The 26,744-nt window shown below is 42.2% G+C and overlaps 1 protein-coding gene across 1 annotated transcript in view; it reads right to left on the bottom strand.

The window, feature by feature from the left end:
* The window catches only part of LOC124775270 (titin), a 238,429-nt gene that overhangs the window by 37,547 nt on the left and 174,138 nt on the right, over positions 1-26,744 (bottom strand). The window contains exons 6-8 of the mRNA XM_047250110.1: positions 25,886-26,304; positions 14,750-15,008; positions 2,362-2,646 (exon numbers count right to left, since the gene is read on the bottom strand). Of these exons, the coding sequence (XP_047106066.1) occupies positions 2,362-2,646; positions 14,750-15,008; positions 25,886-26,304 (963 nt within the window). The remainder of the gene's footprint in view (positions 1-2,361; positions 2,647-14,749; positions 15,009-25,885; positions 26,305-26,744) is intronic.

The raw sequence follows: 26,744 nt of genomic DNA, 5'->3' as shown, positions 1-26,744 counted from the left end.
GTTAGCAATGTCATTAGACTCATTTAATTACTTTCCTAATACTAATATCCCAAAGACACACTGATTTGCCCACTCAGACTGTCAGTGCTATGACCATTTTTCATCTGAGAGAAAGAGAGAGAGAGAAGAGAGAGAGAGAGAGAGAGAGAGAAGAGAGAGAGAGAGAGAGAGAGAGAGAGAGAGAGAGAGAGAGAGAAGCAGATGATGACAGTAGGAACTGCAAAATTTCTGCAAGCATATCATGTTATCATGTCACTTGTTAATGTGTCTGCTGCTCACATTATTTCACTGGCAGTACTTTTGCAGCTGTTTCCTTTGGTGATGACAAGCACCATAGTTTTCAGTTCCTGAAAAGGAATGCTAGCCATAGTGTTATCATGCCATTTTTTCCAAGACTGAAAGTAAGATCTCCTGTGTGTCAATCCAAACAATACGATAACTGTTATAGAATATTAAACATTTTTCTGCAAAATTTTGAGTATTGAACACAAAGGAAAAACACAACATTTAAACATTAGTTGCCTTTGTTTTTTGACAATAGTATTACATACTGTCCCTTTTCTAGCAGTGATGTGTGAATGTATACCTTTTCCAAATAAACCAATGGCTTTTTGTAATCTTATGCTATGTTTTATGGTAGAAGTCCAATTTGACAACTATGTCCTGAAATATCCTGCAATTACAACTTGATTACTCATATATATCTAGTACTATTTAAATAATGGAAGGACTTAAGGTAATAACTTATAGTTGATGCATTGAGTGGTCAACAGGCACATAAAAAAGGCTGAGATACTGGGTGATGTCCATTAGCACTATCTAGCACAGAATAAACGCACACACATATACACCCACACACCCACGTTGTCTTGGCTGACAACATGACTGTGTGAGGCAACTGTAGAATAAACTAAATGGACTTTATATGATGAGTGAATTTTGAAAGATTTTGGACTACATTGTCTGATTTTCCATGACAACCATTAGAGAGGAAGTAGGAGACTAGTGTTAATTAATCTGAAATGTGAAGAAATGCTAAACATTTAATAAAAACACAAGACTTTGTTCTATTGGAGTAGTGGACTATACAGTATTTGACTTTGCTCTTCAGCAGGCTGGATACGAGTTTAACATGCTGAAGTTAATTTTTTTAAGTGGTTGTCAGCCTCAGATTTTCCTGTTTGTGTTACGATACTGTCAGTTGTGCAAGTCTCGGTCAGGGCTTATGATCATTGTTGAAGAAGGGAGTCAACAGCTATCCATCTCCCTACTTAATTCTCAAAGAGAAATTTATTGTGCCAGTTTATGGTTTACAACTTCTGATTTACAATTTTGTCTTTGCATATCTGTTTCACCTAAATATAGATCTGACTGGCTATAGAATGGTTTCTGAAGGGTTGATGGCTCTAACTCCACGAGAAAATCATTTGAAATAACAGTGAATTACTCATGTATTTGAATAACGGATTCAAGTATTGTGCTATGTGATGACTGAATGAGTCCTATAAGCATCAAAATGGATTCCGATGATGATTATTATTATTATCATCATTGTTAGACATGTTATGAAATAAATTATCATTTGGAGAGAAATTTTATAATTCATATAAGTACTGCAGGATGAAAAGTAATTCAATCACTAACAAATGGATATCTAGCAGAGTATGATTTATATTTGAGTGTCACAAGATGGAGGTATATGTAAGAATGCATCAGTGAAATGGGAAAGATAATTTATGTATTAATCCTGCCAGAGGTGTATGCCTATGGAGGAGCCAAAGTAACTGGTTTGATCCATTGTTTTTGTGGCATGTTTTTTGCAATGATTGTTTTGAATATTGACCATTGGTGATGACAGCTATTACCTAATTGTTTCCAAAATTCACTCCAGCTTTTACATGGATTACTAGTCACTGTCTATTTCCTATCAGAAGGGCCATTTTCAGATGTGCTACACTCCAGTAGGTCCACCAGATAAGAATTCATGAAACTGTGCTGACAAATGTAATTGAGCACTGACATTATGCACCTCAAAAGTGCATCCCCCTGATACAAATCATGCATGGTCTCCATTCACAGAATATAAAGTGACTTGGTTAGCAAAGCAGGTTACAAGACCCTTTGCTAAAAAAGTGTCGACAACCTCTTTTCTGAGTGAAAGTACAGGACAGAAGACTCATCCAGTGATAGAGAGAGGGGGGGGGGGGGTGGAAGGGGAGAATGGAGAATGGCTTGAAAGACAGTACAGCATACGGCTCTAGTTTTTAAGACAGTTGTCAATCATTAAATGATGCAAAGACAGCGAAGAGAGGTGTCAACTTCAGTAAGATGCAATTAATTGGAGGGGGCTGTAGGACTTGCCTTTGGTTGAGTGGTGACTGCTGCCTTGAGCTCTGTCTCAGTGCTGGCGTCGGCAAACGTAGGTGGTGGCTCATCAGAGGCTGGCTCAACACACACATCATCAGGCAGTGGGTCTGTCTGTGTTGCCACTGATGCCTCCTCAGCTGCCGATGGCTCTTCATCAGCAGCCATTGCCTCCACGTCCATGGCATCTTCACGCAACGCACCAACTAGAGGCTCTTCCTCTTCAGCCTCCCGCCGTGCTGCTTCTGCTATAGATTCTGGCAGTGCAGTGTCGTCCTCCACCTGAGGCGTTGGTTCCATTTTTCACAGATCATGTATATGGGGTATTATCATATAGGGGCTAAGGCAGATTGTTCCCAAAACATCAAACTATACGTACATTTGATATAAAAATAATTTGGTTTCTTATTTTTATGAAAGTAGTGATGTATTATATTGATACAACTAGAACTACTGTGAAATGTGAGTGTGAAGTTGATAACAATGTTAATAACACAGAGGACTTAAAAGTCAACACTTACATAGTAATTTACACTTACTTTACAAAATAGCACAATAAACATGACCTCATACTACGGTAACCAAAACTGTGAAAGAAAAATAGCTGAAGGAGGAAATTACTGTCCCCTAATAAATACTACCAAGTGTCATTTCAGTTTGTAATTTGCACCTTGCATTCCACTGACAAATTACTGGTGACTTAATTTGTCACTGGCTCATATTATATGTATGTTTCTGATGGATTTCATTTCGCTTTTTTCAGAGAATACAATATATTGGTTACGCATGGAAAATTAATATTGTCCTTGTAGAAATTGGAGAAGGGCTAGAACCATACAATTTGAAATTTTAGTAGGCCTAGTACGCATGTTTGGGTGGTTCAGTTGGTAGATAACCTCTTGTGGATGCAGGTATCTAAGTTTGAGTCTCAGTCTATTCAACAATGACTGTATGAAAGTGAGTTGTTTCCACTATACAAGCTAGTACAGCTCAAACAAATTAACCTTGTGATTGATAGATAGGAGTAGTGAGAAGCAGTTTTGCTAGCTGATAAGCAACATGTGATATGCTCATGTGGTTGATAGTTGCATGTAGTACTTACAAATTATTATCATCACTGTAGATAGTGAAGAGAGAATTAGCAAAGATGCCTGTATCAAAGTAGCTTTAGTAAGTCCTATACCTACATCAGTACCATAATCACACATTTAAAGATGAATAACAATCAAAAGATGAATGTTCAGTCTCTCATACCATATTGCATATTAATCTTGGAAAAATTGAAAAATATGGACAGAACTGAAGCATTTGTACAACTGTTTATAGCACCAATCATTAAACTTGACTTGTGAATAACTTTCACTGTTGTTAAAACGGTTACAGTTAGAGAAAGTTTCATAAAGGTTTGAAATTACTGTGAAAATTGTTGGAAGTCATTAAGTGCTCTCATTCCCAAATACTGGACGAATATAGTGTGGGCAATTTTTGTGCCTTAGGTTATGCTGCCTCATGATATATACACAACTTCTTACTATAATATTATCTTACAGCATTTAAGCTGCCCTTAAAGGGTAGATTATGACAGAATTTTACATTTTTAAATTTGGGCAATAGTTATATGAAGTTCAGAAAGTAAAATTATTATTTTTTAAAGGAACACACCGCCATTTATCTGTTTTATTGTTTATTTAAGTACAACCCAAATTTTGTACTTTTATGCCATTTTCAAGTATCAAATACTTTTCCTTCTGCACCAGTGGCCTCTCAACCTATGGACCTCAGGGCACTGGTCCGGTTGCCCTAAACCAGTTACACCCTTGCTTTGTTCATTCCTGCATGCTTAGTGAGGGTTGCTGTGCTAAATTAATTGTGGACATCCCATGGGAATCATCTTGCTTGTCAGAGCATGGAGCAAAGATTGGCGATAAAATTTCTATTATAGATGTAGTAAGTAATTAATTGTCAATGTGTGTACAAGTAGGCCATGGAACAGGGCAGGCGATGCAGTTGCGTGTTCCTTTTGAAACAACTCATGCGGAAAGTGATTTACACCAGCTGCAACATGCTGAATACTCCATGGGCATTGAACTGTGAATTGAACAGCAAATATCAATCATGAAAGTTTTTTTATTTTTTTATTTTATTTTTTATTTATTTATTTATTTATTTTTTTTTTTTTTGAGACATATGCTGATTGTGAACTTCTTACCGTGTCATCTGAAGTTAAACTGAGTGATAATCATGGCAAACAAAATGATGTTCTGCTCATGAGAAAAAAGTCACTAGACTTGTATGGTCTATCTGTGAGGGATATTGTAGTATGTAAGGCCTATATAACATTAGTATTAGTATGTGAACAGTACAGCTAATTGATGTAATACCTCAGAATAGAAAACAAGTTCTGCCAGATCTGTGTTATTTTTCATAGTATAGCAGCACCCATTCGTTCCACATTGGGCTTTTGCCTTGTACTTGAAAAATAAAGCATTTTTACTATTGGTGCCACCACAGAAGAAGAAGAATCAGTTTGCCATAAAACAACAAGTAGGTGACATAGGCAATGGTCGCTAAATATCACTGTCAGCTACCTGCATAATGTAATTTTGCACATGTCATGCTGTTTACATTGGTGTCGTATGTTTATAACTTCTTGTTGTAAAATGACAATGTATGCATGGTCTAAAGCCAAGTTTTCACATGCAACAAAAATTATGCCACTTGGATGCTGCTCGAGTGCAGTCACCAAAGTTGCATGTGGAAACACCCAAATTCCTGTGGCCACAATGAGTGACATCACTTTTAGCCATGCCACAAAAGTTAAAAACATTTTAACTTTGTCACAGAACTTCCCTTCTCTCACCACTCAGTAACATCAGAAGGGGCTGCTGTCTTTGACACTAAGATGCCATATTTGATGGTTTTCATATTTATGCTTGCATATTAAGAGGCCATGTGCTTTCAGTGATAGATTGCATTAAAGTCTTTCCAAAATGCATTGTTTTGTGTATGGTTTATTATGCTGCAGAGGTAGAATGTGCAATTTCAGTGTATAAATGTTTTGTCGTTGATTTTATGACCACATAATGGTTCATTTCCATAGTGAAAGTAGATGATTTTTCTATTACGTGATGCGTGAATAAAATTTGTATGTGAATAAGCAGATATTATATACTAAGTTAAATGACATTTGTAGTTTCACAGCAGCTAACTTTATTCTAAAAGTGGTGAAAATTAATGTAATACTGGCAGTATATTCAGATAATCATATTCTGGTATAGGTAACTTCAAATGCTTTTTAAATACTTGTCCAGTGGATTTGAGAAAGGAAATAACAAGTTTTCTGTTGGCAGTATTATTTCATATTGAGTGTTACTTTTAATAGAGGCATTCAACTATACTACAGTGTCTTTTAGTGCACTTGGATGAAGCATAACTCCAAAATTCAGTATAGCTTAATTTATATATTTCATTGTATTTAACTGACCGCGGTGCAAGAGTGAAAATGTTAGCTTTTAATGAGTCTGTAGGCCATCACAAATAGCATCCAACATCTCACACAAATACTTTGAAATAGTACTTTTGAGAATGTGATATAGGGCTAAATATTGGAAAGATTTAATCACCAAATGGCAAATACTGGAAGTGTCACTCCTAACTTTACTTGAGTCTTTCATTTGAGTATCAGACTTTTAATAGACCTCAAATCATAGCTCTACAAGTACTCAAACCTAGCATGCCTTATCCAAATGTGTTTCACATATGGGTCTTCATTTACAAATGATGTGTCCATTACTTTGGTCCGCTTGTGTCATTTGTGAATAAATTCCAATTCCAAATACAACATCTGTACTTTTTCTTCTTCTTATTGGATTCCTGGCTCAGTTCTAATACCATAAGCTGAATGACAACACTAATGTCTGTAGTCTGTATGAATAATCCCAGCTGACACCATGTTGAAAATGGTGTCACAACAATTTTTAAAAGAGTATGGGAACAACAGCACACAACTCCACTGCTGTATCAGCTGTCATGTCACTTGTTCTGGCATCACTTTTGTTGCATGTGGAAACACAAATTAAGATTGAAATGGTCATGTGGTGCATGTTGGCAGTGTACATAAGTAGACCTGTCCCAATCATGGCTAGAGACAGAGCATGTTCCTTTGAACTGATTTTTGAATGCAGGTTTATTTTTATCTGTGTTGTACAGGTGGCTTTATGAAGTCATTTCCTGTGGTAATAAGAGTGCCAGTATTGAAATGTGGTCTCTAATTAAATAAAAAATACACAGAAACATAAGATATGCAAGTCACAATGGTAGTCCAAACATTTTTGCAACATCTATAACACGGATGTATCACCTGTTGGTTTTTTTTCGGGATGTATGACCAATGTTTGTTTAGAGATTATTTAGATGTCTCACCAACATGAGTGGCTGGCACTGTCAAACATTCACAGTCCATTGCCGATTACAGACTGGGGTCAAGTGCGAGGCCAGAGGTGACATGTATCTGCCCACCAACTTCTGAGGACCTTTCCCCAGTCATTGCCACTGTGGTTCTCCCTTTCTTACCTGCAGTGGTTGCTTCCTGCAGCACAGGAAATGAAGATCTGTTTACATTGATCTTTTTTCTTGTTAAAACTGTTGTCATATTAGTTAATTCTTATGGCTTCCCTGAATGAATGGGCATGATAGATCTTCGCTAACCTGCATGTCAGCAAATTTTGTAATGTGGCAGGTTCCACACAGCACATCCTCTGTTATGGCTGATAACTCCATCCATTCTAACCAGCAATATGTTTACAGTCAGTGATCCTATACATGGAGTGTGATATAATCATGGTATTGTGTCAGGGGCCCCTTTGTTGTCTGCTAATCTGAGATATTCTTTGATTATCTTGCTAGATTTGTAAATAGTCTTTACATCATGTTTGCACAACATATGGCTAGTTCTATCTATCATCATGAGGACATATGGCAGAAAGGTCATGACATTTCTTCATCCAATGTGTCATTTCCATGGCTGTTAGGTTTTCTGACACTTCTTGTGCAACTGCCTGTCACTTCTCAGGATGAATTTCAGGTGTTTCATCTCAATTATGAAATGCTGTTGGTCATGTATTCATCTTGCATGCACTACTCATGATGTTGGGAGTATACCACATAACATGTTCATGTGGAAAAATCTGTTTAGGGATGACAAGGCAATCCAGCAATGCCAGGATCATCAAACATAAACAGTATTGCAGGTTGTGACAGGTGGAGAAATCTGTCATGGGAGAGCATGTGCTGTCTGAGATCAGCCAAATAAAAGAAATTCACTGACATGCAGGTTCTTGCTATGGAGAAGAATTACCATGCCCGTTTGTTCAGAGAAGCCACAGAAATTCAGTAACATGGTAACAGTTTGACAAGAAAGAAGATAGTCTCAAGGTAAGCAGATTCTGGATTCTTGTGCTCTAGTGAATAACTGTTGGAGGTGAGACATAGAGCACCACAGCATTAATATCCAGGGAAAAGCCCTCAGACATTGGTGTGACAGCTACATATGATCTCTGGCCACAGGCTTGATTAAAATCCACCAGCAGCAGAGGATGGTGAATCTTTGGCTTTGATTGCCACTTGTATTGGTGACATGTCAGAAAAATCAATAAACTACCATATTCTGAAGATCTTGAGACAAAAGGCAACAGGCAACATGATAAGTGGTTACAGAAGCCTCAAAATTTTGTACCTTTAATGTTTTTCACCTGTCTGTCCTCAGCTGCTTTTGTACAGGATGATTCAAAAAGAAAGACCAGCTTTAAATTTTTTATTACAAACAAATTATAAAAGATACAAACATATCGCACATGTCACTGGCTAGAGGAAGGTTCAAAGTTTTATATTCGCACAGACACTATATTATACACTCAACATGAGCACCATGTGTTGCTCAAGAAACATTGAAATAGTAATCCAGTTCATTCTAAACAAGAATCAACAGATCCCTGTTTATTGAATCAGCTCTTGAAGAGTAACAACCATAGGTGGAATCTGTCACTCAATTTTAGTTACTTTAGTTTCAGTTAGTTCATGTTCCATGGATCATTTTCCACACTAAATCATAATGATGTGGAATGAGTCATTTCACATTGAAAGTTAATTTGTACATATGTTTACATTCTGAACATTCTTAAGTTTTTAATTTTTTTTTTACAAAGAGAAAAAAATCTATAGATGTGAGTTAGTAATTCCTACCAACCACCTTTTACACATCACAGAACAGAAAGAGTTGTCAAGGAGAAACTCTGTCAGTTTGTTTTAAAATTTTACTCTGCTGTCTGTCAGACATTTTATATCACTGGGTAAGGTAACAAAATTTTTTGTTACAAGAATGTGCACTTCTTTTTGTGCTAAAGACAACCTTAATGTGGACTAATGAAGTTTTCCTTCTAGTATTGTGATTATGAACATCATTGTTCCTTTTGAACTGTAGTGGATTATTTACAACAAACTTCATGAGGGGATAAATACACTGTGAAGCAGTAGCCAGAATGCCCAACTCATTAAACAGATGGCTACAAGATGATCATGGGTGAGCACCACATATTATTCTAACAGCACTGTTTTGTGCAATGAAGATTTTCTTTCTTAAAGATGAGTTACCCCAGAGCATTGTTCCATATGATGTTATTGAATGAAAATATGCAAATGTACCAACATACTGATTTGTCTCTCCCCAAGTTTTGCAATGATTTGGCTAAACTAAGTTGTTTTAGGAGTTCCAAGCGGCATTTTTTCCAACAGATTTCTTCTATATGGATCCGTGACAACTTTGAAGTTTCCAACCTATTTATTATTTCCTCTTTGCGTGTTACACTTAGCATTGGTGACAGTGAGACCATTCGCAGAAAACTAGTCAATAATACTTTTAAGAATTTTGTTCACCATTTCTTCTGTCTCCATATATGCATGCCTGGATAGATCACAATACTAGTTTCGTCTGCAAAAGAACCAGTCTGCTTGTTGTATATTAGACAGAAGACCATTTACAGATATGAAAAATGTAGTAGACCTAGAATTGAACCTTGGGGAACCCCACATGTGATTTCCTTCCAGTCAGAATTAAGTCCCTGGACTATGTTGCTTCAGTTACTAAGCACAATTTTCTATGTTCTTTTGGTTATATGTGACAATATCTATTGGTTGGCTATACTACAAATCCAATAAAACATCAATTTATCTAGGAGAATACTGTGATTCACACAATCAAATGCCGTAGAGATTGTAGAAAATACGAACCAGCACTATTTTATTATTTAATGATTGCAAAATCTGGTGAGTGGACATGTAAATGGCATTCTCAGCAGAGCAGCCCTTCTGAAACCCAAACTGTGATTTGCTAAGGATACTGTTGTTGCTTGTGTGAGATACTACTCTAGCATGCACCACCTTATCAAAAAATTTGGAGAGTTATGTCAGCAGTGAAATGTGTTAGTAGTTACTGACATCCCCCTTATCACTTTCCTAAAGTGGGATTTAACAACAATATATTTCACTCTCTCTGGAAAATGCCTTGAGTTAGTGATGCTTTACATATTTTGGATAATTGTGGTTTTTTTACAGGGGAATGAATATTTAGTACTCTACTACTGGAAACACCATCATAACAAGATGAGCTCCAATTTTTAAGAGAATGTATAATTTTCTCAGATTCAGAAGGAAAAGTTGGTGATACATTCATATGACTGAATTTTATGAAAGTTACATGCTCAACATACTGCTGTGATTTTGCTCTTGAACTGTTTGCCCCTATGCTTCGTACCATATTTAAGAGATGATTATTAAACGCATTTGCTACTTGTTAGTGATCATTTATAGCCATTCTATTCAGTTTAGTAGTGATGTTGTCTTGTTCTGTGGCTGGTTGTCGCAGACTGCATAGCATTCTAATAACCTTAAGTCTCTTGTTGCAAGTACTGATTTATAAATTATGTGCATGTTCTTTGATTTTTAATAACCTTTCTTTGTAATTTTCGATAATTTTTATAGCGTGTAAGTACTGCAGGATCCAAACTTTTTTTTGTCACTGGATACATTGCCCTTTTCCTTTCACAAGATGCTTTAATCCCTTGAGTGATCCATGGTTTTTTACCTGGCTGTTCAATGTCCTTTCTGATTAGCTTAAGCAGAGAGCTGTTTTCAAATAATGATGCGAATTTATCATGGAATAGATCAAATTTTACGTTAGCATTTGATTCATTGTAAGTTACATCCAACGTCATCTCCTGTAAACTATTCTTAAAAACATTTGTCCTGGAGTCATGGCATTAAGTTGTTTATCCTAACCAACTGTGCATCATGATCAGATAGAGTGTTTGTTACTGGGTAAATAGTTTTTCTTATCTGCACTTCATCAACAAAATCATCATCAGTTAGGGTCCCATATTGCAAAGTTAATTACTGAGATCAAATTGTGGGATCCAAATAATGTTTCCAGAAAAAAAATCGAAAAGTGTGAGGTCTCGTGAGCTGGGAAACGAAAAACAATTAACAAGATTTTGTTGTCCACCTCTCCCGATCCAAAGCTGTGGCATGGTGTTGTTAAGAGAACACCGTGATGTGGGGCACCATCACAAATAAACTTAATCGTTGGAATCTTCGTAAAGTTGAGGGAACGAACAATTTTGCGCCATGTCCAGTATGACATTCCTGTTACAGATTCCCCGCAAAAAAGAAAGTTACATAAGCTTTGGGGAAAGAAAGGGTACAAAGAACATTCAATTTTGGCGAGTCTCTTTCATCTTCGACCACGACGCCAAGATTTTGTGACCCTCGATATTCTTGTATGAGTCTGTTTCATGACGACGACGCCAAGGTTTTGTGACCCTCAAGATTCTTATATCATGGTGGTTTACTTTATCCGGTAGAAGAAACGTCGATTCGTCCAAAGAAACGAGTCGTTGGGAAAAAGTGCCCGCTGCCATATCTTAGAGAAATGAAATGCAAAATTCGTAACTTTTGTTGCAGTTGCTGGGCCGCAATTGCTGCAGTAACTGCAGCTTGTAAGGCTTCATATGCAGGCGTCGTTTCAGAACACGCCACACCATTGTTTGAGGAATTTGAAGTTCCTGGCCTGCCCGTCTTGTGGACTTCCGAGGGTCACGCGTGAAAGAATCTTGGATAGCTCGACATTTTCGTCAGACGTGTGTGGCCGACCAGTGCTTTTCCTTAGCATATGCAACCAACTTTCAGGAATTTTGCATGCCACTCATAAATGTCCCTGTGCAGGGGCGGCTGCTCGCTGAATTGGCGGCAGAGTGGGCGTTGCACTCCAACACCAACACACAAAATGATTTCTCTTGTGGTGTAGTTCTCATGTTGTTACAAAGAAACAGCGTAGCAGTGTCAAAACTTTGAACCCTCCTCCATCCAGTGTCGTGGGCAACGTGTTTCTGCCTTGTATACTGAGGTGACTAAAGTCATGGATAGTGATGTGCACATCACTGTCTTTACGTGCGCCATTCAAATTGCGTAATCGTGCTTCGTAGCGTTCAGCATTCACCATCTGACCGGGTCGCAGCAACCCATGGTACATCACACCAACCAGGACGCATTTTGTCACTTACCTCTAAATCATTGTCTTTGAACTGTCGAAACCAAGGTGTAAAAGCGCAGTGCATTGGCGGCGCTGTCTTTTGTATTCAGGTGATTCATGTGAAAATGTTTGCAACGGGATTATGGCTGCACGATGGGAATTAACAGACTCTGAACGCAGAGGGGTAACTGGAGCTAGACGCATGGGAAATTCCATTCCGGAAATCATTAGGAAAATCAATATCCCGAAATCCGTGGTATCAAGAGTGTGCCGAGAATACCGAACTTCAAGTATCACCTCTCACCAGGGACAACGTAGTGGCCGACAGTCTTCGATTAACGACCAAGAGCAGCGGCGTTTATGTAAAGTTGTCAGTGCTAACAGAGAAGCAACGTTGCTTGAAATAACCCCAGAACTCAATAACATACAAGGAATTTATCCATTAGAAATGTGCGGCAAAATCTGGTGTTAATGGGCTATGGCAGCAGACGACTGACGCGTGAGCCTTTAATAACAACACGAATCGCCTGCAGCGCCTTTCCCGGGCACCTGACCATATCGGTTGGACCTTAGACGACTGCAAAACCGTGGCCCGGTCAGATGAGCCCGTATTTCAGTTGGTAAGAGCTGATGGTAGGGTTCAAATGTGGCCCAGACCCCATGAAACTAAGGACCCAAGTTGTCAACAAGGCGCTGTGCAAGTTGGTGGTGGGTACTTAATGGTGTGGGGTTTGTTTACATGAACCGGACTGGGTCCTCTGGTAAAACTGAACCATTTACACCCGTTCATTGACTTCTTCTCAAACAAAAATGTCGTGTCACCGGGCGACAATTGTTACAGAATGGTTTGAAGAACATTCTGGACAGTTCGAGCGAATGTTTGGGCCATACAGATCGCCTAACACTTATGGGACTAATCGAGAGGTCAGTTCTTGTCCAACATCCTGCACTGGCAACACTTTCGCGATTATGGACGGCTATAGAGGCAGCATGGCTCAATATTTATGCAGTGGACTTCCAACGACTCGTTGAGTCTGTGCCATGTCGAGTTGCTCCACTATGCCGCCAAAAGGAGGTCTGACACAGTATTAGGTGGTATCTCACGACTTTTGTCACCTCAGTGTATAGTTTGTCTGTAATAAGCAACTTAAATCTGTTCTTTCTTTTTGAATCACCCAGTATTAATAATTTTTAGGTTAGACTTTGATGAGGCTTTTGAAAATATCTACAAGAATATTCTCTTTGAAATTCTGAGAGCAATAGGGGAAAAATACTGGGAACAAAAGGCTGTTTACACCTTGTACAGAAGCTAGACGACAATTACAAAAGTCAAAGGGATGGAGTGGTTGAGAAGGGAGTGAGACAGGCTTGTGGGCTACCCCCGATGTTATTCAATCTGTACACTGAGCAAGCGATAAAAGGAACAAGAGAAAAATTTGGAGTAGGAATTAAAGTTCAGGGATAAGGAACAAAAAGTTTGATGGTTGTTGATGACATTGTAATTCAGTCACAGAGAACAAAGGAATTGGAAGAGGAGTTGAACGAAATGGACAGTGTCTTGAAACGAGGATTTAAGAGGAATATCAACAAAAGTAAAATGAGGAAAATGAAAAGTAGTCGAATTAAAACAGGTTATGCTGAGGGAATTAGATTTAGAAACAACACACGCGAAGTGGTTGAGTTTTGCTATTTGGGTAGCTAAGTAACTGATGATAGCCGAAGTAGAGAGGGTATAAAATTGAGACTGGCAATGGCGAGAAAAGCCTTTATGAAGAAGAGAAATTTGTTAAAATCGAATATATATTTGTATTGTATTGTACTGTATGTTAACCGGGGACCTTGAAACGACGGAGAGGCTCCGACCCCGCCGCAGTGGTCCACAACCCCATGACGACTACCGCAGTCCACTTCACCCCTCCGTCGCTGTACACCGAACCCAGGTTTATTGTGCGGTTTGGCCCTCAATGGACCCCCCAGGGAATGTCTCACACCAGACGAGTGTAACCCCTATGTTTGCGTGGTAGAGTAATGGTGATGTATGCGTACGTGGAGAACTTGTTTGCGCAGCAATCGCCGACATAGTGTAACTGAGGCAGAATAAGGGGAACCAGCCCGCATTCGCAGAGGCAGATGGAAAACCACCTAAAAACCATCCACAGACTGGCTGGTTCACCAGACCTTGAGACAAATCCGCCAGGCGGATTCGTGCCGGGGACCAGGCGCTCCTTCCTGCCCGGAAGGCCATGCCAACTGGGGGGCAAATATATATATTTGTGTTAGGTAGTCTTTCCTGAAGGTATTTGTCTAGAGTGTAACCGTGTATGGAAGTGAAACATGGGTGATAAACAGATTAGATAAGAAGACAGAAGCTACAGAAGAATTCTGAAAATTAGATGTGTAGATCATGTAATTAATGAGGAGGTACTCAATAGAATTTGGGAGCAAAGAAATTTGTGGCACAACTTGAAGGCATCGGTTGGCAGACACATGCTGAGACATCAAGGGATCGCCAATTTAGTACTGGAGGGAAGCGTGGAAGGTAAAGATAGCAGAGGGAGGCCAAGAGATGAATACAGTAAGCAGATTCAGAAGGATGTAAGTTGCAGTAGTTACTCGGAAACGAAGAGTTTTGGATAGGATAGAGTAGGATTGAGAGCTGCATAAAATCTGTCTTCTTAAGACCACCTGTATGCAACTGTAAAAGGCAATATTTGTTCAGCTGCATACAGACGGTCCTAGCTTTAAAAAAACATAACTTTTCTCTGAACAGGCTGCGTTCACACAGCGCTAGGCCGCGCTACCCACCTCCTGGGCGTCTTCGCGGGCGTCGCGCTGCTTGCGGGGCGGCCTGGGCGGCGGCGGCAGCGGGCGCCCCTTCATGCGCTCGACCACGTCGCCCGCCTGCAACGCGCTGCTCGCGCCGGCCACGCCGCCGTCGACCGCCGCTGGCTCCTCCTCGCCGCCCTCCAGCGACTTACTCGCCGCCTCGTCGATCTCCACGTACTGCTGCTGCTGCTGCTGCAGCAAGCGGGTCCGCCGCGGCGGCCGCGATGGTCCCAGCGTGCTGTGGGCGTGCACGCAGATCATTCAGGGAGGCTCGTCTGCACTATAGTCCTTACTCGATTATTGACACTTTACGCCGTAATCTCTCCAATCAGGGCGCTCAACGTCACGCACAAAACTTTCGTCGTCGCTAAACAGCCCCAACAATTGGTCAGTTCACTTCCAATTCCTTGTCCTGCTTTCTTTGTGTGTTGGAATCCCAAATCATAGGTCTGTCACTAGTATTTCGGATTTCATCAATCACACACACACACACACACACACATACACACACACAGCGATGCAAATGGAACAGAAATACACAGTTTTCATACACACTATAACCAAAGACTGCCGGCCGGGGTGGCTCAGCGGTTCTAGGCGCTACAGTCTGGAACCGCGCGACCGCTACGGTCGGAGGTTCGAATCCTGCCTCGGGCATGGATGTGTGTGATGTCCTTAAGTTAGTTAGGTTTAAGTAGTTCTGAGTTGTAGGGGACTGATGACCTCAGATGTTAAATCCCATAGTGCTCAGAGCCATTTGAACCATTTGAACCAAACACTACCGGGTCCTTCTGTGGGAGACGTGATTCGGCGTCATACTTACAGTTATCATAGTCACGGAGATGGACTTACATCAGCTAAGCTTTGCACGACATTGCTTGAAGCCGAATTTCTGAAAGCTGCAATTCATCGTGGGGACAGCCGTAAATACCTAACACGGTATGGTGCCATAAAAAAATAGGTACGCAACTCGTGGTCTCGCGGTCACGTTCTCGCTTCCTGAGCACGGCGTCCCGGGGTCGATCCCCGGGGGGACAGGGATTTTCATCTGCCTCGAGATGACTGGGTGTTTGTGTTGTCCTCATCATTTCATCATCATTCATCAAAGTGGCGAGATTGGACTGAACAAAGGCTGGGAGTTTGTAGGGGCGCTAATAACCGCGCAGTTGAGCTCCTCACAAACCAAACATCACCATCATCATAACGCAATGGTTACCATAGAAAGTTGATCTATACGTCATAGGTTCGAATCTCCTCAAATATAGCACATTTTTTTAATTTCTAAACCCAATCAAAAGTGTCTGATTGTTACTTTTATTTAATTAACTGTTTTAAATGTAATTTTTTATTTCTAATACTTCCATGTTTCATTTTCGCCATCATATTGACTTCTTTATTTGCTATTATTTTTCTTTCTATCATTATTTTTTCGTTTGGAATCTGCCCGTGTCGTCTACAAGTTGCAATCAAACACCAACTAGGACTGCTAATCGGCCAGCAACGAAGCAGCTCGTGTAGCCAGGATGAGGATAGTTTCAGGTAATAAATTAAAGGGAGAAATTACTATTTGCTTTTAGTGCAGAAACTGAATTTTTCCCGACTTGTGTTTGCTCGTAGATGTTAGCAAACAGATCACGATTTCAGTTCTGCCGCAGACTGTTGACGGCTGTTTTCTCGGATACCAAGAGGCTGTGGTTAGTTTAGCACCGTTAGTTTAAATTCGGGGCTACAAAACGCGCCATATGCCGCAGTTTAGTCATTGGTCACTTAAAACCAGCTTTCGGCAAAGAATCTCGCATTCCGACATACCTCGCGGCGGCCACTTCCAACATAGCTCCACGTTACACATTAACAGCTTTTCTCGAGTGACCCGCCGTATTTGTGGGTCACCTATAACGGGGAGGTAGGTGGCAGCCTATGTGGCAACACTGTAGCCGCAAGTGACAAGACATTAATTGGTCCATAGAGATCGAGAGCGTACCCAGCATATGAAGTAAAAGAGAGAAGGGAGCGGCAACTCATGGTTAGTTTTCCTATGAATTATGAATGCCGAAGTAATTCTGAGATTTCACGATAAATGGCTCTGGGTAGACTTGCCACTCGTCAGTATCTAATACAGGTTCCGTCTTTCTTTAAATATATACTGAACTGCTTCATTTCACTGTTTGACAGGGTAGGATGCGAGTTCAGTTTGAGATATTTTAGGGGGTAGAGCAGGAGATGGGTGAGGGGCGCAGCTATGCTCCTGCCCCGCTGGATACGCCCTTGCTGGAGGTCATAAACGTAACAACAGTTTGGACCATAAAGAAAAAGGTCCGACCGTTAACAGTGAGAGTATTGTAGTTATTTCATCTTTCAGCCGATTTCACACACGCCACTGATGTGACGCCACAGCTTGCAGCTTTCTGTAGTGGCACCGTGAGCTGTCATTCACACAGGCTCAACATGGCTCTGAGCACTATGGGACTTAACTGCTGAGGTCATCAGTCCCCTAGAACTTAGAACTACTTAAACCTAACTAACCTAAGGACACCACACACATCCATGCCCGAGGCAGGATTCGAACCTGCGACCGTAGCGGTCTCGGGGTTCCAGACTGTAGCGCCTAGAACCGCTCGACCCTGCAGCCGGCATTCACACAGGATGCCACAAATTCTATGTAGTTCCACGGCGTTCAATATGGCGTCAAATGAAATCGTATGGTATCAATGTTATAGAGCAGGTTATGGCATTCAGGGATAAATCGGGGGCCACAAACACATATATGAAAGAAATAACAGATGGAGGCGAAAAATGCTGTCTTCTATGGTAAACTAACCAACTGCTGGCATGTAAATATAATCTACAGACAAACCACTCTTCCAAGATTTTAGAATCTTATCATTTTCGTTGATTTAGAGATTTCGAATAAATAATTTTTAATTTAACAGCAGCCACATGCCCACATCACACTATTTCCTTCGTATAATCCACGATTTATACAGACTTCGCCTCAGAAATATCGGGCTTACTTTTTTGGTTACATTTTAGGTTTATGTATTTATTCAGCCAAAAATCTTTTAAGATTTTGGCTACGCCATTGGTTGACAAATATTACGCGCACGAAAGGGGTGCAGCAGCAATTACTGCGCGATAACTGCGACAGAATACTTGTGTTTCGAAATACAGCCGCCAGGGAGAACTAGTGAAAAGAAAGTGGTACAATAAAGTACAACCAAGATGAACTTTTTGTGGCATGAAAAAAGTTGCGTCTCATAAGTTCACACATGCAACTACGTTGCAACTGTAGTATGCCACTAGCTGTGGTGGCACTTTTGTTGCGTGTGTGAAGCCGCCTCTATATTCCACTAATAACAACAATGAGGAATAATCTACCAGCTGCTTGTGAAGTGGGAAATAGGAGGAAGATCGTAACACGGGAAGTGTGGCCAGTAGCGCATTGAAGTTTTAACTAAAATATACAGGACGGCATAGTAATTATAATAATAAAAAACATTGATTAATTAGTGTTTGCACTGTCGGTGTTACAGTTTTTTCTCTCTAGCACCCACCCTACAGCGAAGAACTGAGCAGGCATATGGACATATATTTGGGACCAAAGTGAACAGCATACAATGCAAGTAATTACTTTTTGCTACGCGTAGAAATCGTGCACATGTCGACAGCGAACGAAACGCGAAAATATACCGTTTTAGTCCTTTTATATGACTATTTCTTCATTATACATCATGTGTCTTACGGCTTCTAAGAAGTTTCTTTAACACATCTACATATTGATTGTTATGACACGTACTCCAGTACCAATAGCAGGGGCTCTAAAGTACAACTTAGTATTTCCATTAACATCAACTCGTCAAATCGTCACTGCTTCATAGCATTTTTGTTGCCTTTATCAAGATAGCACCATTATTTCCATAGTAATACGTGAAGGCATCTATGTACATATCTAAAGTTGTTAAAAATTATTACAAATAAAGCTGGAGACGTTATTTGCTTAATTGTTGCAGTTAGAATCAAATTATATCCTGTCAGCTCAGCGATCGGTCTATCACTCCATCTTTACAATCTAGCTATGTCCAGGGAAGAGAAAGCAAGTGTGTTTGTCGATCATGTTCGTGGCGGAAAAATGCTTTCCGCTAGGACAACACTCCAGTAAGAAGTGCCATCCAATCCCAGTTCAGCAGTTTCCTATTTAATTGTCCTTTCATGCATGGGCTCTAAAGCAGATGTATGGCGTCTGCACTCATACTATCGACGGTGCTTCTACTGAAAAGGCTTACGTTCGATCTCTAGTTTCCACATGAGACTGCTGCCGATTGATTATGCGTAGCCTTCACCGACGATCCATGTCTTCTGTTTCGCAGAATGAATTATTTTAAGCGTGTTCTGCGAGAAACGTCTGAGAACAAAAGCTGTATTTCCATTTACAGAGGGACCCGGTAGCGATAGCATTGTGCATTCGTCATATGTTTCGTGGTGTGTTTCACAACCAATAATTCATGTGGAAGTCCTGTTTTCCAATGTTATTGTCAATACAACTTAGATCTCACTTTCGATAGGACATGACGGCAGTTCTATAGGAGATTTTGGAAAAAGAAGTGTCTTGAATTATATGGAAGAGCACCACCAAATGTTTAGAGCGTTTCTGTGGCCTCCAATTTCCCACGTCTCATGCAACTGAGTATTTCAGAGGCCACTTCAGTCACAACTCCGTGTGAATCGACCGCGACGCACTTTCAGCAGCTGCGAAAAACCAGGCAGGATGCATATCAGCACTTAACAGAGCTCATTATGTCTGGCGACAATGGTTCCTCTAGATAACCATGCTATTATGTTGGTGCATAACTTCGTAGCGTTTTTTCTTTGTTTTTTTTGCGTGTTGGTATTCCGGTTGCTATGGGTTTGTTTATCGACTGTCATTTTTTATCTGTAGTTCACTATTGCTATGGACGCTAGAAAATGGAGTGCCAAGTGGAGAAATAGGAACACTTCCGACATACGTATTCTTCTGCTTGACTTCAGTAGAGGGGTGACAGCAGCAAAGGCAGCCAGAAATATTTTCACGGAGTATGACAACGTCATTGAACAGAGCACGGTAAGAAAATGGTTTTCTCGTTTTAACGAGGATCTTTTTGACATTAGTGACTCCCTACGTTCAGGGAAACCTTCAGGGTTTGATGAAGACCGTTTAAACGCGTTGGTCCACAATAATCCACGTCAGTGTACTCGAGAAGTGGCGAATGTGATGAACTGTGATCATACCACCATCGTGCGACATTTGCATGCAATGGGAATGTGCAAAATCCGGCATATGGGTTCGCACTCTCTAAACCAAATTCATAAAAATCAACGTGTGGCCAAATGTGCATCTTTGTTTGCTCGTCATCAATTACGGTACTGGCCATTAAAATTGCTACACCACGAAGATGTGCTACAGACGCGAAATTTAACCGACAGGAAGAAGATGCTGTGATATACAAATGATTAGCTTTTCAGAGCATTCACACAAAGTTGGCGCCGTTGGCGACACCTACAACGTGCTGACATGAGGAGTCTTCCAACCGATTTCTCATACAGAAACAGCAGTTGACCGGCGTTGCCTCGTGTAAGGAGGAGAAATGCGTACCATCACGTTTCCGACTTTGATAAAGGTCGGATCGTAGCCTATCGCGATTTAGGTTTATCGTATCGCGACATTGCTGCTCGCGTTGGTCGAGATCCAATGACTGTTAGCAGAATATGGAATCGGTGGGTTCAGGAGGGTAATACGGAACGCCGTGCTGGATACCAACGGCCTCGTATCACTAGCAGTCGAGATGACAGGCATCTTATCCGCATGGCTGTAACGGATCGTGCAGGCACGTCTCGATCCCTGAGTCAACAGATGGGGGGACGTTTGCAAGACAACAACCATCTGCACGAACAGTTAGACGACGTTTGCAGCAGCACGGACTATCAGTTCAGAGACCATGGCTGCGGTTACCCTTGACGCTGCATCACAGACAAGGGCGCCTGCGATGGTGTATTCAACAACGAACCTGGGTGCACGAATGGCAAAACGTCATTTTTTCGGGTGAATCCAGGTTCTGTTTACAGCATCATGATGGTCGCATCCGTGTTTGGCAACATCGCGGTGAACGCACGTTGGAAGCGTGTATTCGTCATCGCCATACTGGCGTACCACCCGGCGTGATGGTGTGGGGTGCCATTGGTGACACGTCTCGGTCACCTCTTGGTCGCATTGACGGCACTTTGAACAGTGGACTTTACATTTCAGATGGGTTACGACCTATGGCTCTACCCTTCATTCGATCCCTGCGAACCCCTACATTTCAGCAGGATAATGCACGACCGCATGATGCAGGTTCTGTACGGGCCTTTGTGGATACAGAAAATGTTCGACTGCTGTCCTGGCCAGCACATTCTCCAGATCTCGCACCAATTGAAAACGTCTGGTCAATGGTGGCCGGGCAACTGGCTCGTCACAATGCGCCAGTCACTACTCTTGATGAACTGTGGTATTGTGTTGAAGCTGCATGGTCATCTGTACCTGTACACGCCATCCAAGCTCTGTTTGATTCAATGCCCAGGCGTATCAAGGCCGTTATTACGGCCAGAGGTGGTTGTTCTGGGTACTGATTTCTCAGGATCTATGCAACCAAATTGCGTGAAAATGTAATCACATGTCAGTTCTGGTATAATATATTTGTCCAATGAATACTCGTTTATCATCTGCATTTCTTCTTGGTGTTGCAATTTTAATGGCCAGTAGTGTAGCCTGTGCACAACACCAACCGTCCCTATCCTGTACCGTTACTGACAACGAGAAACTGTGTCTTTGTGCTCACGTAAGGAAAAAAAGTAGTTGAAGCCAAACAAAGCAACAACTCCCCGTACAAAGACCTCGATGCATCCACAAAAGATAATGTTCTAAATCTGGTGGAACAGTGACGCTAAGGTGTACTAGGAATTGCTTCTCCGGAGTCTAATCACCACTGCTGACATTTATTGTCAACAACTGAAACGTTGAACAACAACCAGGAAGACTGCATTAAGTGATGCTACTCTACAATAACGGCTGCCCGCATTCTGCTAGACTGACAAAAAACACGAGACAGGAGTTGGGTAGGGAAGATATTCCGCACCCATCTTATTCACTTGATCTTGCGCTCTCATATTTTCACTTTTTCAGACCTCTATCAAACAGAAGGAACTTCCTTTCTGGATGAAAATGCGCTCCGAACACGGCTCGACGAGTTCATCGCCTCAAAACAACTTCTACAGTGACGGATTCGAAAAGTTTCCTCTGCTTTCACAGACTATTGTAAATAGTGAAAGAGAACATACTGTTGATGACTAAAGTTTCTGCCATGTGTATCTGTTGTATCTATTAGATTTATGGGAAAACGCTACGAACTTATGCCCCAAACCATTACATCTACGTCTACCTGTATACACTGCAAGCCACCCTCTGAGGTCGTGATTACGACAGTGTAATTAGAAAAATAACAAATTATAATACCATCCATCTTTCATCCTGCGTATTACCCATGAATGGAACAGGAAGGGGGCAAATGGCACCAATGCCCCACACTTTGTATACTCCGTGATTACAGAGAAGCTGACGCAGATGTAGCAAAGCTCCTTGCGTATGTCATCTCAGATAAGACACTTCATTGCACATCACTGTCAACAACGTGTTGTAGCTGTTGGAAAGCATATTCCATGTCTACTGATTTCTTATTGTGACACGATTTTTTAAAATGTGTATCTTCAGTATGAAAACTTTTCTAGTTAATTGTTCTGTTCTCTCAGATGTGCCAGATAACTTGTGATTGTTTGTTCATTCCGTAACCCTTTCAACATTCTGAATTCTTTATCTGTTCATGTTTAACTTGCAGCAATCTGTATGTGTCATTTTAGTGTGCCACATAGCCGAGGTTCCTCATACAGAAGCGGCTTTCTCTCTGTGTGACCCTCAGAGTTAAAATAATTGAAAAAAATGGACAGAGTTATCCGTGATGCACAATACTTTATCCGTGATAACAAGCTGCTTTTCCTGAAATCTTTCCTATTTCTTTCACTAATCCATGGTTAGTAAGGGTTCCAGGCCAAAAAAAAGTATTCAACAGTTGTTTGTCGAACGATTATTTTGTAAGCGACCTAGCGTGCTTGAATTGCAATTCATTAGGATTATTCTACAAAATCGGACTCTGCCATCTTCGTTTCCAACGGCTGAAATTATGTGGTCGTTCACTTTAAATTACTCTGAACAGAAACTCCTAGATACTTGAAAATATGACTGACTACAATGACTGATCGCCGACTGAGTAGTCAGATTTTTTTCACCTACGTACGCTTATTTATGTTCAAAGTCAACTGCTAATAATCTTTACACAACGCGCTGATCAACAGTTAGCCTCACTAATATTTCTGATTCATGAAGAAGATATGTATACATAATTTATAATTATAGTAATGATAAGTGTGCAGTATATTTATTATTATCTGTTCTGTGTTTAACTGACGTTTGGAGTGACGTCTCATAGTAATGATGGGAAATACGAGCTGATCAACTACAGAGGAGGCGGTATCTGGCGGGAAAAGCAGTAAACAACCGCCACAACTCCAGAGAGCAGCAAAGCTTGACCAGAATCCGTACATCTATACATAGGCCTACAAGATTAACGTCACATGCCGCGTTCTTCTGTACGTATGTGTAGGCTAATCATAAGAACTACTCAGGCGTTATGATACGGCTTTTACTAATAAATAGGCTGCTTGCCGAGGAATGTTTTTGTATATAATATAATAATAACCACTACGCCAGGCAAGCCGTCTGGCCGTAGATACAATTAGAGCTACCCGTGTCGAGCCGGGGCAAGTCGCTAATGTGTTTAGGTATATATACATATATAAAACAGTTGACAAAAAAAGTGAAGCACTCAGAAGATATGGTCGGACGTCAGTGTAACGTCGTACACGTACACGCCATTGGCAGATATGTAAACGATTAGCGTTACAATTATCTGTAACAGGTAGAGCAGTCACCAGGGTGCATTAGAATTGTCCCGGTAGGTACAGCAGCAGATGCTGAACAATCAGTGTGAAGGACACAGAGACGCCATGTAGTCATGTGAGACAGCGTTACCAACACTTGACAGAATTTGGATGGGGAGCTCATTGTAGTTCAGCATTCGGTCGGCTGGTCGAATCATAGATTTGTGGGGCATTCAGAAGTGCCAGTGGTCCGATGTTGGACTTCTTGGGAACATGAGGGCAGCAATGCTCGTCGTCAAGGTTCCAGTCGAAAGCATCTGATCACGGCAAAGGAGGATCGTCGTGCTGTGGACCAAGCGCATCGTAACTCGTACTCGTCTGCACCTGTCATCCGAGAACAGTAATGGACTCCTTGCAACATTTTGTGTCTTCCCATACTATTGGTTGGAGAGTAGCAGCAGCCGGGCTAAGGAACTACCGTCTCATGCGCATCCTGCCGCTAACACCACAACACAAAATTCTGTGTTCGGAGCTGTGCCGTGACCAAGAAGCACAGACTGCTGGTGAATGAATTTGGTTGTGTTGAGAGATCGATTACAGTACTGCACTACCCCGGATGACTATCGTGTACGGGTATAACACCGAGCTCAGCAGAGCTCCTCTTCTTCGAATGTTTTATAGAAACACAGTGGTGTTACTCCAGAGGTGATAGCGTGGGAAGCCATGAGGTACGACTTCACGTGACGTTCGTTGTGAGTGAGAGATGCTTGACGGCACAACGGTCTGTCAAAGACAGCTTGCAATCTGTTTTGTCACCTCTCACGCGACAGTATTGTGGAACCATTTTTCAACAGAACAATGGTCGTCCACACATGGCACATGCCTCTATGAACTGACTGCGTGACGTTGCAGTCCAGCTAGGTTCCCAGATCTGTCCTGGATAGAACATGTGCGGAACCAGCTCGGATGTCAGGTGAATGCCAGCGCCAGTATGCAGGATACCAAGAATCAGTTACATCAGTTGTAGGCCAGCTTGCATGGGGAGGGGACACAACTGTTTTATGACACCCTTCCTAAACGAATCGGTGCATACATTCAGGTCAGAGGTGGCGCAATGTCTTAAGTGAGCTCATACTACCAAATTCACGCTGGGAACACCGGTTTCCGCCCGATCACCGAAGTTAACTTTGGGCTCGTCTAGTACTTCGATGGGTGACCTTCCGGGGAAAAGCAGGTGCCATGAGCTGATGGACACGCATGTCGCCGAAATGGCGGCCAATGAAAGACTTGCTCCAGGCCCGTGTGACGCATGACATTAATCCGCTTCCGTAGCTGAGTGGTACGTCGCACGGTAGCTCAGCGTGTTCGGTAATAAAAAACTGAGTGAACCGATCAACTATGAACTTGAACGGGTGTCAAGGGACGTCCGCCCCGAACAGATGCAACGAACAAAATGCGATAAAGAAAAGTGGTCAGTGTGGCATGCTGCCATGCGAGGCGCCCAGATTCAAGCTCCAACCAAGTCGGGGATTTTCTTCGGTCGGAGACTGGCTGTTGTGTTGTCTTCATCATCATTTCATCCTCGACGACACTGACGTCGCCGAAGTGATATCAACTTATAAGACATGAAGCAGGTGGTCGGTCTACTCGACAGGAGGACTCCAGCTACCCGCACAAAAAAAAAGTTGATTTACCCAGTTTTGTAATCATTGTAATAAAATATAACGCACTCTCTCAATCTGAAATTTCATTTCGTTTTCTTTTTGCTTCTGGGCGCTACACTCCTTTTGCCGAGCAGTCTAGTTTGCGCCTTTTTGCTCAGATGTAAGTATTTCGAACAGAATTACCTCCTCCGTGCCAACCAGCATGGATTTAGAAAACACCAGTCATAAGAAATCAAATTCGGTCTTCAGACACGGCATACTGAAAGTCACGGATCAAGGCAAAGAGGTGACTGCAATTCTTGCCTAACTTCCGAAAAGTTATACACACTAGTGACTCGCCTTGGCTTCCCACAGGTAGAAAAAGAAGGAGAGAGAGAGAACGTGGTAGTGTGGGCAGAAGCGCCAAGAGACAAAGCTGCTGGCCAATGGCAGCAGCGGTACGGCTACCGACCTGTAATTCCTGACGGGGCGCACCGGCGGCGCCGGCCGGAGGGCCCTCCTGGGCAACGAGAAGAAGCGCGGCGTGACCGGCAGCGAGCGCCTGCGGGGCGACTTGGGCTTGGTGCGGCGGCTGGGTGCGCGCGGCCGCGCCACCACGGCCGCGTAGCCCGGTTCCGCCTCCGCCTCCGCTTCCGCCTCCGCCTCCGCCTCCTGGTCGGCTTCCACCTCCGCCTCCGGCTCGTGCTCCGCCTCCGACGGCAGCGACTCCGCGCCACGCGACGTGGCGTCCTCGTCGGCGAGCGACGTGCCGCGGGACGACCCGGCCGCCCGCCGCCGCAGCCTCCGCGGCGCCACCGGCGGCTGCCGCGGGCCCAGCTCGCCCTCTCCTTCCCCGGGAATGATGTAGTCCGGCTCCATAGCCAGCGCCGCCTGCAGCACCCGCACTCCCTGTCCTCAGCAGCCCACTCAGGCAATTCACCACTGATCATGTTCAAAATGATTCAAATGGCTCTGAGCACTATGGGACCTAATACATCAGGTCATCAGTCCCCTAGAACTTAGAACTACTTAAACCTAACTAACCTAAGGACATCACACACACCCGTGCCCGAGGCAGGATTCGAACCTGCGACCGTAGCGGTCGCTCGGCTCCAGACTGTAGCGCCTAGAACCGCACCAGCATGAATCCTGCAGGCCTGTCCATAAATCCGTAAGAGTACGAGGGGGTGGAGGTCTCGTATCATCAACACGTTGCAAGACATCCTAGATATTCTCAATAATGTTCGAGTCTGAGGAGTTTGATGGCCAGTGGAAGTGTTTAAACTCAGAAGAGTGTTCCTGGAGCCACTCTGTAGCAATTCTGCATGTGT

Source organism: Schistocerca piceifrons, chromosome 1 (assembly GCF_021461385.2).
Source record: "Schistocerca piceifrons isolate TAMUIC-IGC-003096 chromosome 1, iqSchPice1.1, whole genome shotgun sequence".
Taxonomy (NCBI): domain Eukaryota; kingdom Metazoa; phylum Arthropoda; class Insecta; order Orthoptera; family Acrididae; genus Schistocerca; species Schistocerca piceifrons.
This window is presented reverse-complemented; position numbering and strand designations above follow the sequence as displayed.